Below are 16,777 nucleotides of genomic sequence, written 5' to 3'. Positions count from 1 at the left end.
GAGTTACCATGGTTACCAGTACATTTGACATTGGGTTAAAGGTCCAACCGATTAACCCCGGGTTAGTGGGATGGTGCAAGTGGCGCTAAATGTTATAATTTACATATAAATCGTAATCTGTCGTGTTACCTGCCGTGCGGGTCGCACTTGTTGCCAGGCCTGTCAACTTTGTGCCTCTGCAGTGCCTCTGAACTGTCAAACTGTATTCTACACTTGCGACAGTGAAGCTTACGGTTGTACGGCTGCAACAATAAGTTTGATAGGTTAATAAATAAACTAATGGGCTAACCTTCACCATAGAGAAAAAAATACATAGAGTGCTCAAGCCATACATCAGTTTTAGTACCAAAAAGACTATTAGCATCTAGCATCGAGTAGCGGAACTATCAGTACTGCTACTTGACAATAGATGTAGCACCGACCGGAAAGTCTTATGCTGTTGAGATGAGACTTTTCGGTCGGTGCTACATCTATTGTCAAGTAGCAGTACTGATAGTTCCGCTACTCGATGCTAGATGTAGACACTGAAATTAATAGTCTGAACTGATGTATGGAGTGAGCACTCTTGTCTTACTATATTTGTCTATGCCTTCACTACCCTTAGCAGTCGGGTGACACTCCTCCGATCGCCCATTCTCGGCTCCCAGCGTTAGTGGAATTATCAGTACCGCTACTTGACACCAGATGTCACAAGTGTCGCTACTGACGAAAAATGTACCTACTGCCAGGCGTGTCTCACTCCGCGATTTCGTCGCTTTGCTGCAGGTAGCTAAAAGTACATCCGTTCGGCCCCAATTTTGGGGAAAGCCATAAGCCGCGCGTGGCGCTGTCGCCACCTAGCGGCCATATCTGTGCTGATCGTAACAGACGCGTTTTGTTAGAGAGTCTTCTGTACTTAGTACTATTATTTATTCTGTGCTACTGCTAAAACAATATACAACTAATATTAAAAGCAGAAGGAGTTGAAAATTGAGTTCCGGTTAATCCGGTTATAATATTAGCTGAAAATTGTTGAGCATTAGAGTTTTCGCTCGCCGCGACATCTATTGTCAACTAGCAGTACTGATAAATTCTGCTACTTGACGCTAGATGTCGACTACGAAATAACTCGCGTTTTGGTAAGGAAACTGACGTATGGAGTTAGAGTTAGACCAAGAAAAGTCTGCAACGATTTTGATAGCACACGCAGTGCAAGTGTTATTTATACGTCATAATTTCATAGAAGTTTGACGTATAAAATAACAATTAACACTTGCACTGCGTATGCTCTCAAAATCGTTGCAAACTTTTCTTGGTCTAAGTCTACCACTCTTTCTTTACTTATATTTCTTTATGGTTGAGACTATTAATCTTAAATGGGCTTTTTCTAAAATAAATATCGAAAACCCGATTCTTTCAAATCTGGACATTCTTGGGCTCATTCTACTCAGAATCGACAGCACTCTCCATCCTACCATTAAAAAAAGATGTCCCAAAACGTCCATTCCATTACGTCACGTTTTTAGTATGAGAAAAATGTTCACTTGTATGTAACGTGACGTAGTGGAATGTACAATTTTCATACAAAATTTTGGGACAATTCTTTTTATCATCAGGATTGAATATGCTAGTGATTCTGAGTTGAAAGAACCCAAAAACACCAGGATCTGGGAGAATCGGGTATTCAATATTTATTTTAGAAAACGCCCTATTATAAACAGGCACACCTTGTTGTGTGCACGTGTCTTGTGACAGTTGAGTCCCGTGCGACTGATGAAGGTTTCCCCGCAGACCTCGCAAGTGCCGCCGGCCGCGTTTTCCACTGGGTGGTCTAGCCGCATATGTGTCGCGCACGTCGTCTTCTTACTGTGGAGTTTTAGACACTATTTAAACCTATTAGGCCCACTTGCACCATTGCACTAACCCGGGGTTAACCGGTTAAACCTGGAGTTACCATGGTTACCAGTAGAATTTGACACTAGGTTAACGGTTTAACAGCTTAACCCCGGGTTAGTGGGATGGTGCAAGTAGCCCTTAATAAACCGCTTTATTATAAGTAAAAGATATAAACAGGGTCCTCCATATGTGTAAGAGACCTTTAGCCGCCCACAAACACTGACGTATAATAAAATAAATATACGTAGTACAATAAATGTTCTTAGTACAGTTTTTTCTTCTGCCCACAATTCAACACTTGTCGAAAAATTTAAATATTTTGATTTTAAAATAAAATCAAATGACCTTTATTAGTAATTTTTCTACTCCCGTACTTTTATTTGTCATTTAAAGGGTGCACACACCTTTAAACCCCTACCTTATAGTTGTCAAGACAAGTCTTTAGTCTATTCCCCAAAAAAGCATTTGTGCAACACGCAGAATCTTTTTGGCACTTTTTCGATACTTCGTGTAATGACCACTTAAAAAATATTGAATGAAATACATTGTTGCCAACCAACCAACCAATATTTTTCATGTCATCTAGTGGACTTGATGAATGAATAAATGAAATTAAAAAAACATGTCTATGGTTCACTTATTTGTCAGAGATGACATTTAAAATAAGGTTGGCAACAATTTCATACAATATTGTTTAAGTGGTCATTACACGAAGTATCGAAAAAGTGCCAAAAAGATACTGCGTGTATGCACAAATGCTTTTTTTGGGAATAGACTAAAGACTTGTCTTGACAACTATAAGGTAGGGTTTTAAAGATGTGTGCACGACCCTTTAAATGACAAATAAAAGTACGGGAGTAGAAAAAAAAATCCCTTATAAAAATTCAAACAGACATCTATAGTTCTAGTATCTATAGTTACAATACAAGCATAATCATTGAGTACTCACTGAAACCTTTTGTCGCAGTGTCTACATTTGAACGTAGCGCCGTCGTGGCTCGCTGCGTGTTCTACCGCGTGTGGTCTGTGGACATGTGGGTACTCAGACAACGATAGATATAATATACAAATACCTACTTAAATACATAGAAAACAACCATGACTCAGGAACAAATATCTGTGCTCATCGCACAAATAAATGCCCTTACCGGGATTCGAACCCAGGACCGCGGCTTCACAGGCAGGATCACTATCCACTAGGCCAGACAGGTCGTCATAATACTTCAAAACTCAAATTTTGGACATAACATGTATAACTTTACTCACTCGCCTGGCACGAGCCGGTCGCAGCGCCGGCACCGGAACTGTAGTCTGTGTGCGTCCTGCGTAATAAACAGTAAGTACTTGATAAAAATACAAATTCATAATATAGGTTATATATGGTAATTCGCCAGTAACTGGCCACCCTAAACTAAAAATTAGTGATGTACCGACTATTGATTTGGCCGACTAGCCGACTAGTCGGCTAGTCGGCCAGATCATTAGTTTGGCCTAAGTTCGGTTCAAATGCACTAAAAAACAATCGTTTTACCCTTTCGTCGCGCTATTTATCATATAGTAACGCTAAAAAATTAAATAAAAAAATCCTAAGGTTATATTTCATATGGCGACCGCACAATCGAATATAAAAAAGCGATCACAAGGGCAATAATTTCGAACAAAATTTTTCGTAAGCACCCTAAATAAAAATTTGGGTAAATAAGTAAAAAGCTTATGAAAATATGTGCTGTTTATTTCTTTTTGCCCTTTTTTTCACTTATAAAGTGCCGACTAATCGGCTATTTTTGCCGACTAGTCGCCGACTAACCGCCGACTACAAATGAGGCCGAATAGTCGGCTTTCCCGACTAGTCGGCGACTAGTCGGTACATCCCTACTAAAAATGAATTATATTCACCTATAAACAGAATTCATTTTAGTATAAGGCCGCTAGTTATTGAAGGCTGGCCAGTTATTGAAACCATAAACTAAAATGAATTCTGTTTATAGGTGAATAAAATTCATTTGGTGGCCAATTACTAACAGTGGCCAGTTACTGGCGAATTACCCTATAAGCTGCAAAAATGGAACCAATCTGTAAGTATATAGTGAGATTTGAGAACCTCCTACAACCTAAGCCGTTGAAAATAAGACCCTGAAACTTAATTTATATTCTTCGAAATGTTGTAAAGTTTTTTGGTAATTCAACCCTAAAGGGGTACAGGGGCGTTTATTTTTTTTGTTGTCCCCTACACTTTGTTATTTCTACTCAGAATCACGAGCTCTTTCTATCCTAATAGGAGAAAAAAAGTGTCATAAGGTTTTTATTTCCATTACGTCACCATTTCTCATAGACTTTGTATGGCGGTCGCGGAATGGAAAGATCGAAAAATGTATGGAAATTTTGGGACACTTTTTTTCTCCTATTAGGATAGAAAGAGCTCGTGATTCTGAGTAGAAATAACATAAAAAATCCCAAATTTGAAAAAAAAGTGTAGGGGACAACAAAAAAAACGCCCACAGATTTAGTGCATAATTATTTTCCATCGTATTTTCACGGGAACGTACGAATGTCTTTCTATTTCGGTCAGTCTCGGTACAGTCAGCAGCAGAAGTTGCTAAACGGGCGAGGTGTTCAAAAGGATCTTGACGCGACTTTATTGTGAAGAGAATAGGGGGCATGTCAAGGTAATTTTGAACACCTCGCCCGCTTAGCAACTTCTGCTGCTGACTGTACAAAAAAACCGGCCAAGTGCGAGTCGGACTCGCGCACGGAGGGTTCCGCACCATCAACAAAAAATAGAGCAAAACAAGCAAAAAAACGGTCACCCATCCAAGTACTGACCCCGCCCGACGTTGCTTAACTTCGGTCAAAAATCACGTTTGTTGTATGGGAGCCCCCACTTAAATCTTTATTTTATTCTGTTTTTAGTATTTGTTGTTATAGCGGCAACAGAAATACATCATCTGTGAAAATTTCAACTGTCTAGCTATCACGGTTCGTGAGATACAGCCTGGTGACGGACGGACAGCGGAGTCTTAGTAATAGGGTCCCGTTTTTACCCTTTGGGTACGGAACCCTAAAAAGTACTGAGGTTGACTGAAGTAGCATGACAAATACGAACATTTCCGATAAAATACGATGGAAAACAATTATGCACTACATCTGTAAAAAAGTTTAATGGGTAAAACTACGACTGTACCTGTATGTGTTGATTCCGGTTCACGGCGAACCGGTACCGTGCGTGACACAGGTGACACTTGTTGTGCCCAATGCTCTGTGAAACAATGATTTATAATTCAAGATAGGTTATAGGCGTTCCAAAATTGAAGCGCTTAACTTGTGACAAATTGGACAAGTTTCCTTTAGACGCGGCTCGACAAGCGAGAAATGTGCACGTGCTAACGAGCTCCCGCACACCGAAAGAGAAAGAGACGACCTTATGTTTAACAACGAGTGTGACAAAGATGAGAAAACTAATCAAAAATAACAGATTTCTTCGTAGGCACAGAAATAAATATGGAAGTATTTTTTGAGCTCCTCAAGTATGAGTATAACCTATCTATGGTTATATAATATCATGGCTGTGAAAAGTTAGATGTGTGTAAAGGGGCCCACTGATTAACAGTCCGCCGGACGGTATTGGCCTGTCAGTTGTTCGGAACTGTCAATTTTTTGTTCTAACTGACACCGTTCGGCCGATACCGTTCGGCGGACTGTTAATCAGTGGGCCACTTAAGATGTGGTGTGGTATTACATTTTTGCTGTACATTTTCCTTCACTAATTATATCATTATTTTGGGTAAATTATAAATTGTTTTAGAATGTGCAACTCAAGTTACTCAAGCTAGTATCTATGTAACTATGTTTGTACGGGTCAAGTTAGATTTGACCCACTTCCTGACTTCTAATTAAGCTGAAAATTTGCATACACAATACAATATTATAGTACCGTCAAGCTGATCTGATGATGAAGACAGGAGGCGACCATGGGAACTCTATGATAAAACCACGAAACCTAATTATGTTTGGGGTTTTTAGAAATGTCTCGATGAGTATTCATTGTCTGCGGAAAGAAAAGTACAGTCAGCGGTAAAAGCTTGTACCAAAAAAGAAATTTTTGCCAAAAACTTACTTTACATATACTTAAAAACCAACTCACTGGATCGTGCTTGTCTTTAACATGATTTTCGTACGCTGTGGAGGTGGAGAACCCTCTGCAGCACAACTCACATTTGAATTCTCCTAAAAAAATTCAATTATTTAGAAAAATTACATATATACAAAGGACGGGCGCCGAAAAAAATGTGTATATATATTTATTTAATTATTTATTATTTATTTAAATTTTATTGCACAATACAAGAAAGTACAAATGGCGGACTTAATGCCATAAGGCGTTCTACAGTATGACTACCTACTCCCGGGTCCCGGGTTCGAATCCAGGTATGAGCGCTTATTTAGTGTTCATCACGAATATTTGTTCCTGAGTTATGAATGTTATCTATGTATCTAAGTATGTATTTATACATATATATTAAGTATGTATGTATATCGTCTCCTATAGTTCTAGTACCCATAGTACAAGCTTTGCTTAGTTTGTGGCTAGGTTAATCTGTGTAAGATTGTCTCCAAAATATTTATTATTTTATTTAGTATAATTATCAGAATGATCTTTTTAATACACATAGTAAATCGCTAAATTTAAGGCGTGTCTCGATATCGCGCGGCGGCCGCGCGATCATTGTTCGACCGCGGCATTCGCGGCAAACCTGTATTTTGGCTCGCGAGCCCTTTTTGACACCATACTATAGCGCGGCAAGCTAACCGACGACTGAAATATATACACATCTGTCCCAACTGCGCGCGAACACTCCTTTGCCGCGCGTCCAAAAACCGACAGTAAATGGTTCGTCGCGCGGCACGCTCGAGCGCGCCAATGTTCGATAGTTTGCCGCGCGATATCGAGACGCGGCTTTAGACAATAGGGTATTTTCCTGTATTTAAAATAAATTATTTCACACCATGCATGAAATAAAGCACCAGATAATTATTAGAAAAACATAGATATACTCGGTCAACCAGATCTTGACAGTAGAAAAAGGCGGCAAATTTGAAAAATGTAGGCGCGAAGGGATATCGTCCCATAGAAAATTTGAATTTCGCGCCTTTTTTTACTGACAAGATTTGCTTGACCAGCTATAGCAGTTATTTTTAAGCACAAGTCTTATTTAATAAATCGGATAGATATATAAAAAGCGGCCAAGTGCGAGTCGGACTCGCCCATGAAGGGTTCCGTATTTAGGCGATTTATGACGTATTAAAAAAAACTACTTACTAGATCTCGTTCAAACCAATTTTCGGTGGAAGTTTACATGGTAATGTACATCATATATTTTTTTAGTAGGAAAATACCCTATTGTTAGGTACTTCAAAACATATGGCGCTGTCAGCGCCATCTACTTAAGCCGTCACATTTACTACTACATTTACCTTGCAAGTATTTCTCCGAAAGCTTCCTCCGCTCCATATCCTCAACCATCTCCTCTTCCGTCAAGCATTTAACTTCAAAATCATATTTCTCCTCAAACTCCTTAATATCTCCTTCTGTACTGAACTTATTCTTCTTCGTTAACTTCTGTTTCTTATTCAATTTTACTTTCTTTATTCTTTTATGTTCTTGGTTTTTCTTTGTCTTGGTATCTTTCAACGCTGGTGTGACAGTTATATTTCCTATTCGAATTATATCATTTGTTTCGTCTATATCTGGCCATGAATCATTATTTTCATCAATTTTCACTGATTCAACAGTTATATCAAAATCATTATCATTACCCGGCCAGACAAAATCATTCTTTACATCTAATACGTCATTTTCTACATAGTCTGTATCGATTTCATCTTTTATGTTTATGTCTGTGTCTTGATGGATGTAGGTTTCTGAAGATTGGTGGTGTATGTTAAGGTTATATGTTAGTTGGTAGGCGGAGCGGTCGATCGTTTGTATATATGTGTTTGTTATCTGTAAATAAGTTTTTGGCAATAATTACATTTTTGGTATAAGCTATTATCGCTGACTGTACTTTTCTTACGACAGACAACTAATACTCATCGAGACAATTCTAAAAACCCCTAACACAATTAGGTTGCGTCGTTTCATCACAGTTCCTATGGCCACCTCCTGTCTCTATCATCAGATCACCTCGATGGTACCATAATATTGCATTGTCACCTGACTTACATGTGTATACAAAATTTCAGCTCAATCGGAAACCGGGAAGTGGATTAAATTTAACTGGCAAGATTTGATTACAGACTGACAACGGACAGGTTAAAGTAAATAAAATAAAAGCTTGTAAAATAGATCGCAAATGAGCAATATCACAATATTGTAGATATTAAAAAAAAAATGGAAATAATACAAAAATACAGCACCTGAAAGTTTAAAATTAAAGTTTTTTTTAACTTTCAAAAAGGAAATAAGTAAGGATACCATTCGATTCCTCACATTTTATCCAAAAAAAGATTGTATAGCAACTATATACATAAACGCAATATTTCACTGACAAAAATGCAATTTTCTTGTTTTGTTCATACTTCTAGATGCGCTTTCATCATTTCTGACTTTTGTATTGCTTTAATGCAATGGGTTGCATATAGACATTTGATCCTAAAAACAAACCTGATTGGTTGATACCATAAATGAAATTTGTCATCTAGCCTATTAAAAATATGTTACAGTTGTTCTTGTATTGCGAGACTTACAAACTGTTGCTGTAGCAGCATTTGCTTGAGCAGCTTCTCGGCTTGCCGGCAGCGCTGGCGCAGAGTGTGCGTCTTTAGTAGCGCCGTGCGACACAACGTGCATATGTGCTGTGGAAGCCCGTCCCAGGCTGATAGCTGGAAATATACTTAAAAAATTAATTTATGGTTAAATATAATAAATAAAAAAATCAATGATTTTTTTGATATGGCTATTGAGCCATATGCGCTATCTCAGGTATTTAAATAAGAGTAAACAAAACCTACCCTTTGTTTACTTTTATTTAAATACCTAAAGATAGGTACAGACTGTAAAATCCATTTTGATTACTAATGTACATTTAGTGTATTATCAGTGAAAATAAAATCACCCGTTTCTAAAAGACTTATGCTGTGAATATTTTTTTGTCGAACCATAATCAAATAGTACTTTTTTGGGTAAAATCGTACCTTTTTTAGATACGAGTCGTATGCGAGTCGTATTTTTAGCTTTCATAGCTCTGGCATCACTGTTAAAACTTACCCTCGTCCCCATAACATCCGTGAACATCTGATCTAGTCCCCATTTGCAAATTCTGTACAATTTTGTGTCCCAGGCAAGACATATTCGACACGCCAGCAAAGTATCTGGCCCTAGCTCATTTTTCAATACATTCATGATTACTTCCAAAATACCAAGTAAATAAATTACACTCTTTCACTTCACTTCATAGAATACGATAGTTTTATACACAGAAACGATGGTAAAATAATAAAATTTGCAAACAAATCATAGCAAAAACAAAATTCCAATACAATACAATTTATTTAATTTATTTTGTAAGTCTCAATAATTTGACACAGGTTTGACGTTTGAGTCGTTTGACACTACCTTGCTCGACAATATTAAGGCCCCTCCACACTCGTGCGCGAAGCTACGAACCAACTACGAACGCGAGTGTGTAGTCGATTTTCGCAGACAGCGAATGAACCATGGACATGTTTTTTTTTCTCGAAAAATGGAATCTTGAGCGTTGCGAGGGTTTCAAAGCACAAGGGTTAAACAAAATTTTCCCCCGATTGAAACACAATTTTTTTCACTACATCTTATAAAAGTAAACGCATTTTCTTACGATTTTTACCTATAAATAGAGTGATTCTTGAGGAAGGCTTAGATGTATAACTTGCTAAGGTTTTGTGTAAATTGGATGTAATATCTAGCTTCTAAGCTGATTGAAGAAAATAAAACAAGTTATAAAGCAATAACGTGTATTATCTACGAACAAACTACTTGATACATTAAATATTAATAGTATACAATAAAAGTAAATTCGAAAAATGGCAACTAATCCTTATAAAATGGCAACTGTCAAAGGTTTGCATAGATGGCGCCATCATGGCTTGCCCCTTTCTTTAGTTGAGGTCTATGAGATTTGGTTAAAGGGCTGGCATCCAGGCCATGAAATTATATTAAAAAAACAAGAATTTGTCACAATAGGGTACGTATTACTGCAATGTTTTGCCGCCAGAGTGCAGCACTAGTGACTTAAGTTAACTTATACTTACTGTATCTTAACTGTTTTTGACAAGTTTTCACAGACAATAAAATATGACATTGATACATCAAGGCGGTTTGTTTACAAAGAGCCTACCGGGAAACGCGAAATCGAAACTCGGCTATCTGCCTCTTTATCGCTCGAATAGGTAAAAGTGATAGAGAGGTTAGATAAAATAATGTCGACTCTCTCGTTTGCGGTAGACCCTTAGATTGTTTACTTGTTGTGGGAGTGGCGCCCTCTACGCAGACTTTCGCGTATTATTCCCTATTCTAGGGATTCACTTGACAGGGCAAGCTACGCTGGCGCCATCTGCTAAATACTTCGACCGGCCAACCCCATTGGCGATATTTTGTACTGGTACAGAAGTGCAAATTATTTATGTTATATTCTGACTTGTATAGTATTTTTTGCAGTTGACAGATAGTGGTTCCTAACCTGGGGGTAATTACCCCCGTGGGGGTAAAACTGGTATTTTACGGGGGTAATAAGCTAACCTAATATAACAATACAACAAACGTACACGTTTTATTTTTTATTACCATTGGGAGGAGGGGTAAAATCAGGTTCCCTAGTTAGTCATAGGGGTGACCGGACTGAAAAGGTTAGGAACCACTGGCTTAAGGGGATAGTGGACGGGACGACCGCTTCCGCATACAAACGTAGTTCCTAATTTCCTTTCTGGATATTGACATTAGGGAAAATATTTTTACATAATTTGAAGTAAATTAAAAATAGGTATGTCGTATTAATGCAAAATATAGTCGTGGCATACTCATTGTCAGCTGAATTAAATGGCGCTGTACAGCCCTTTACTAGTTATTGTTACCACTAGTAACAACTTTCTGATAACTATGACTCGTTTTTTTAGCAATAGAAAAAGGGTAAACAATTTTGGCATGTCTTTTGAAAAAAGGTTTAAAAAGTAAACTATTACCAGGCGTGTCTCACTCCGCGATTTCGTCGCTTTGCTACAGGTAGCTAAAAGTACACCCGTTCGGCCCCAATTTTGGGGAAAGCCATAAGCCGCGCGTGGCGCTGTCGCCACCTAGCGGCCATATCTGTGCTGATCGTAACAGACGCGTTTTGTTAGAGAGTGAGTCTTCTGTACTTAGTACTATTATTTATTCAGTGCTATTACTTATGAAACCAAAATAATGTAGGTACATGTCATATATCATCACTAAGTACACCTTAAAGTCCCCCGCTGCGTCTGTCTGTTTGTTTGTATGTTTGTTCGCGATAAACTCAATAACTACTGAACGGATTTTCATGCGGTTTTCACGTATCAATAGAGTTATTCTTGAGGAATGTTTAGGTGTTTAAGCTAACCCGCGCGATGCTAATTGTTACATATGTATTTGCTTAGACTTATTTTCAAAAGTGTTTTACGATAAAAAGACACGTCAAGTGTGTTTGCCATTTTTCTAATGCTAAAAAAACGAGGTATAGTGGAAATAACCCGTGCAATAATTTACTCAACTTGGATCTATACCACAGAATAAGTAATAGTACTATCATATAGAACGGCCACGCACCGCCCCGCCCCGACTCGCATTACCTCGCCCCGCGACATGAATCTGACGGACTTCTGGCGTGCTCTCAGTACAGCGACTTACCCACACATACACAATGACGCGTGTACAGACGTGCCGCGCACACATATAAACGCAAATGATTTTTGATGTACGGCGTGTCCACCCTGTGTCTATATCTATACATAATAGATAAAAAACAATATATAAAGTAAACAAGTGGAATGAATATTTTAACGTCATAAGTCATAACAAGTAATATGTTAAGTAATTGTTGAATATTATGGAACATACACAGGTTTGAGTATTATATATCTACTTTTAAACATTTACAATACCTACTACAGATGTAGTGCATTATTATTTTATTTGTAGTGCAGTATTTGTCATGCTACTTCAGTCAACCTCAGTACTTTTTGTACCGAGACTGACTGAAATAGCAAGACACGTTCGAACATTTACGTGAAAATACGATGGATAATAATTATGCACTACATCTGTACAAACATTATAGTGAAGATTTCTATAGTCATATTATGAAGTAATTTTCTATAAATAACCTTTTGTATGGCAAGGTTGACTGTGCTGGATATTAAATAGAGGATAAAAAAATTGGGGTAATTCTGAAATACATACTTTAAATTGTGTGATGATTCCGAAACTGAACTCTAATTTAGATTCTTCCCTGTGTATTATAATAGTATATTACGAAATTCGCAACGAGTTGCGATAAATGAAAACACGACCGGAGCATAGAGAAAAAAAAGTACATAGATTGCTCACTCCATACATCAGTTTTGGTACCAAAAAGACTATTATTTTCATAGTCGACATCTAGCATCGAGTAGCGGAACTATCAGTACTACTACTTGACAATAGATGTAGCACCGACCGGAAAGTCTAATGCTGAACAACATAATACTTTCCGGTCGGTGCTACATCTATTGTCAAGTAGCAGTACTGATAGTTCCGCTACTCGATGCTAGATGTAGACTATGAAAAAGTCTTATTGGTACCAAAACTGATGTATGGAGTGAGCACTCTTTTCTTACTATATTTCTCTATGACCGAAGGGAGTATTTTTAAATCGCCACGAGTTGCGAATTACCTATTCGCACATGTATCGTACAACGTTTTACAGTACATATAGCCCTTCAAATTTTCGACATAGTTACGTAATGTACTCATTACCGCACTGGTGCGGTAAAGTAGCACCATATGTACTGTAAAGATCATTATCGATTATAATGATGGTTTCTACGTAATCAACTTCGAGGGAACGATTAATGTAAGTCTACTAAGAGTTTATGATTGTAGTGCATAGACTAGGAATCCTCTAGACGGAGTTTAGAGCAATTATTTCATGAAACCGATGCTGCCAAAAATACTGGGGTGCGAGTCCCGTGCCGTGATTGGTCCGTTCAAAGACACGGACGTCACACAAAGACACTGACTCGAAGATGGAGTAAAACTACCGTATATTTGTGGTAGAGGGGGTTGCGTTACTATGCTCAGTCTGGAGGATGTCTTGTCTGTGTTGTGGTGACATATTATAGGTAATTTGGTGACATTTCGTTATTTTAGTTCACTAGTTTAGTGACGTAGTTGCTCGGGAACAATCCTGTCATGCCGCGAAGTTCGCCTGTAACAAAAATCATAATTAATTAATTATTAATAAACGGACTAAGAAACAAAAAAGGTATTTTGTGTACTATTAGAAGAAATTAAATTATTTTCAGAAAATTATTTTATGTTGTATGTTTTATTTATTTTTATAGGTATTTTGTGTTTTCAAAGTTAGGGATCCAAGTAAATAATACTAGTGGGCTATTTTTTACCAAGTGGGTCAATCAATATTTCTTGTTGTTATTCTGTCCCATCAGCGAGGAGACAATAGTAGCATAGATTGTTAGAAGAACTGCTGTACCATGTTCTACTAACATGCTCAGTAGATGTCCCATTATGGAAAGGTCTTATAACTACCATAAAATGCAAGTTTGGTTCATTTAAATACGAAAAACCTAGAATTTTAACCTTTTCCACGCCGTGTCAAACACAAAAGCAGTCACTCGGACGCCACATCATTGAAGTGTCAAAACTGGAAGTTGAACTTTATGCATATGCACGTAGGTCTATGTTGCTCTGTGATATGTGACCGATTAATACGTCTTTGGCGTTGGACCTACGGTGCGGATATATCGGTCATTGGCGTCCAAAAGGTTAATCTTAATACCACTGGTGAAAACTTGGTTTAAAAAGCATGCCAAAGCGGGTTACTCGCACACATCTCTGAATTTTAGTATCCGGGTTAGGAAAGTGACCCATTTTCCTTGTTTTTGAGTGTTACCTTGCCACCAAGCGGGGTCTTGGCTGCGGTCGGTGACGGCGATGATGTCATCTTTCTCAAAACTGAGCTCGTCCGCGTTTTGAGCCGTGTACGGGTACAGAGCGATCACCTTAAACAATGTTAGTGTTAGTGTAGAGAGGCCTATGCTCAGCAGTGGGCGATAAAAGGCTGATATGATGATGATGATGGTGAATGTTAGTGTAAGGCCTGAGTGGACGCTCTTGTTGCGCGTGCAGCGGGGCGGGGCGTGCGGCGTGCATGTTGAACAAATGCGCACGTATAGGAGCGGCCTTAGTGCACGCTGCTCACATCACGCGTGAGCCCACAGCCACACTGCACGCGTCGCCGAGCGAGCGTCCACTCAGGCCTTACACTTAAACTTAGCAGTTGGCTAGTGTTAAGGTTAAATGTGACGTTATCTATGAAAAGGGACCTTATTGTCGATGGCGGTTGCGATTATTAACGATGCTCCGATATAAATATAAATACAATGCCGCGCGACGCTGTGCGGCGTAAGCGCCATCGACAATAAGGTCCCTTTTCATAGATAATGCCCCAAATTAGTTAGGTAGCTGGTAGCCCAACAGTAAAGCCCCATATAGACGGTTCAAGAACTTGCATGCGATTTTAGTTACATCGTGTTTTTGGTCGATCAATAGGGATGATGACACATGTTGAATTTTATAACAAAATCTAGTAAAATAGATAGCAAACGGGCAATTTATCACAATATTGTGGATATTAAAAAAAAAATGGAAATAATACAAAAATACGGCACCTGAAAGTTTCAAAATTTAAGTTTTTTTTTTAATTTTCAAAAACGAAATAAGTAAGGATACCACTCGATTCCTCACATTTTATCCAAAAAAAGATTGTATAGCAACTATATACATAAACGCAATATTTCACCGACAAAAATGCAATTTTCTTGTATTGTTCATACTTCAAGATACGTTCTCAGTGACCTTGACGTCACGTTCACATAGCGATTTGTTCGGGGCGATTCGCGAGTGAAGTGCGACTGTCGGACTTTGACTATCATTTCTGACTTTTGTATTGCTTTAATGCAACGGGTCCCATATAGTCATTTGATCCAAAAAACAAACCTGATTGATTGATACCATAAATGAAAATTTGTCATCTAGCCTATTCATTTCATTGTACCACAGAATAAATAATAGTACTACCACAGGAAAGAAACTTCCTACAAAACCGAAGTTTGACAGCGGTTCAGGGTCGAATCACGATGTCCCTTTCTAATATATGGCACTATCCCTTTCGGCTATTTAGGGTTGTCAAAGTTCAAGTCATTATCTTATCTGTGGTCGTGCACGCAAAGGGACGTCAAGTTGTGTCAACCCTAATAATTGCTCGGAGCAATGCTGAGCCGAACGGAGCCGAGTTTGCCCGAAGGAAGGAGTTTCGCATCCCTGATTGTACTCTATGGAATATTACATCTAAGCACAGAATAAATAATAGTCCTAGATACAGAAGGTTCACTCTCTAACAAAACGCGTCTATTACGACAGATATGACCGCTAGGTGGCGCAAGCGCGAGCAGGCGTCCGTTCCGTAGCGGTGCGCGGCAACCACTGCTAGACACCAGAATTGGTGTGGGCCGCATGTACTTGTAGCGACGCGACGAAATCGCGGAATGAGCCACGCCTGATCTAAGTTCTTAAACCGTCTAAGCGCTTGCACCATTACACCAACCCGGGGTTAACCGGTTAAACCTGCAGTTACCATGGTTACCAGTACAATTTGACACTGAGTTAACCTTTTCGACGCCGTGTCAAACACAAAAGCTGTTACGCTGACGCCACGTCACCGAAGTGTCAAAACTGAAATTGAACTTTATGCACATGCACGTAGGTCTATGTTGCTCTGTGATATGTGACCGATTAATCGGTCTTTGGCGTTGAACCTACGGTGCGGATATATCGGTCATTGGCGTCCAAAAGGTTAACGGCTTAACCGGTAGTTAGCAGTACCTTATCGATGACTGTCTCGGCCGGCATGGCGTCCATTTTAGACGACAGTACGGGGGTCGTTCTTCCCGAGGTGCGGCCCGAAGATTGTAACACCTGCAGCAAAATTAAGTAAATACATATTTAGGCCATTTTTCAATAAGCGCTGGTGGCCTAGCGGTAAGAGCGTGCGACTTGCAATCCGGAGGTCGCGGGTTCAAATCCTGGCTCGTACCAATGAGTTTTTCGGAACTTATGTACGAAATATCATTTGATATTTACCGCTAGCTTTTCGGTGAAGGAAAACATCGTGAGGAAACCTGCATACATCTGCGAAGAAATTCAAAGGTGTATGTGAAGTCCCCAATCCGCATTGGGCTAGCGTGGGGACTATAGCCCAAGCCCTCTCGCGCATGAGAGGAGGCCTGTGCCCAGCAGTGGGACGTATATAGGCTCAAATTTATATTATAATTATTTACCTACATCATTTATGATTTGGAAATATTTGTTATTTCCCAGAATCACCAGCTTTTTCAATCCTAATAGTAGAAAAAGTATCAGTATCTGCCTTCTTACGGACTACCAACAGTTGGCCTTTGGTTAGATAGTATTAGTAATTCAGCAGGACTTTTACCAATATAGTCTTGTAGCAATAGCAAGCGATCTTAAACCTTAAGTCTTACAAAATAAAGCATGTTATACCTTGACGTGGTTTGCGGGGAACCATCCAACTTGTCGATTGCGCTTTAGCTTGCAGTTCTCTCTCCCATCAACCGG

At 38.9% G+C, this 16,777-nt stretch overlaps 2 protein-coding genes across 3 annotated transcripts in view; both read right to left on the bottom strand.

Annotated features, from left to right (window-relative positions):
* The window catches only part of LOC134660229 (zinc finger protein 723-like), a 28,741-nt gene extending 19,341 nt beyond the window's left edge, over window positions 1-9,400 (bottom strand). The window contains exons 1-9 of one of the 2 annotated variants that reach the window (XM_063515969.1): window positions 9,140-9,400; window positions 8,620-8,754; window positions 7,348-7,876; window positions 6,017-6,099; window positions 5,057-5,131; window positions 3,142-3,197; window positions 2,825-2,899; window positions 1,707-1,845; window positions 130-242 (exon numbers count right to left, since the gene is read on the bottom strand). In XM_063515969.1, coding sequence (XP_063372039.1) covers window positions 130-242; window positions 1,707-1,845; window positions 2,825-2,899; window positions 3,142-3,197; window positions 5,057-5,131; window positions 6,017-6,099; window positions 7,348-7,876; window positions 8,620-8,754; window positions 9,140-9,274 — 1,340 coding nt within the window. In that variant the 5' untranslated portion in view covers window positions 9,275-9,400. The remainder of the gene's footprint in view (window positions 1-129; window positions 243-1,706; window positions 1,846-2,824; window positions 2,900-3,141; window positions 3,198-5,056; window positions 5,132-6,016; window positions 6,100-7,347; window positions 7,877-8,619; window positions 8,755-9,139) is intronic. The other variant, XM_063515968.1, reaches the window with a different exon arrangement.
* Window positions 9,401-13,225: 3,825 nt separating this feature from the next.
* The window catches only part of LOC134660236 (intersectin-2), a 33,303-nt gene continuing 29,751 nt past the window's right edge, over window positions 13,226-16,777 (bottom strand). Inside the window, exons 26-28 of the mRNA XM_063515981.1 lie at window positions 16,025-16,117; window positions 14,034-14,142; window positions 13,226-13,328 (exon numbers count right to left, since the gene is read on the bottom strand). Coding sequence (XP_063372051.1) covers window positions 13,267-13,328; window positions 14,034-14,142; window positions 16,025-16,117 — 264 coding nt within the window. The 3' untranslated portion in view covers window positions 13,226-13,266. The remainder of the gene's footprint in view (window positions 13,329-14,033; window positions 14,143-16,024; window positions 16,118-16,777) is intronic.

The sequence above is a fragment of the Cydia amplana genome, chromosome 26 (assembly GCF_948474715.1).
Source record: "Cydia amplana chromosome 26, ilCydAmpl1.1, whole genome shotgun sequence".
Lineage (NCBI taxonomy): Eukaryota > Metazoa > Arthropoda > Insecta > Lepidoptera > Tortricidae > Cydia > Cydia amplana.
This window is presented reverse-complemented; position numbering and strand designations above follow the sequence as displayed.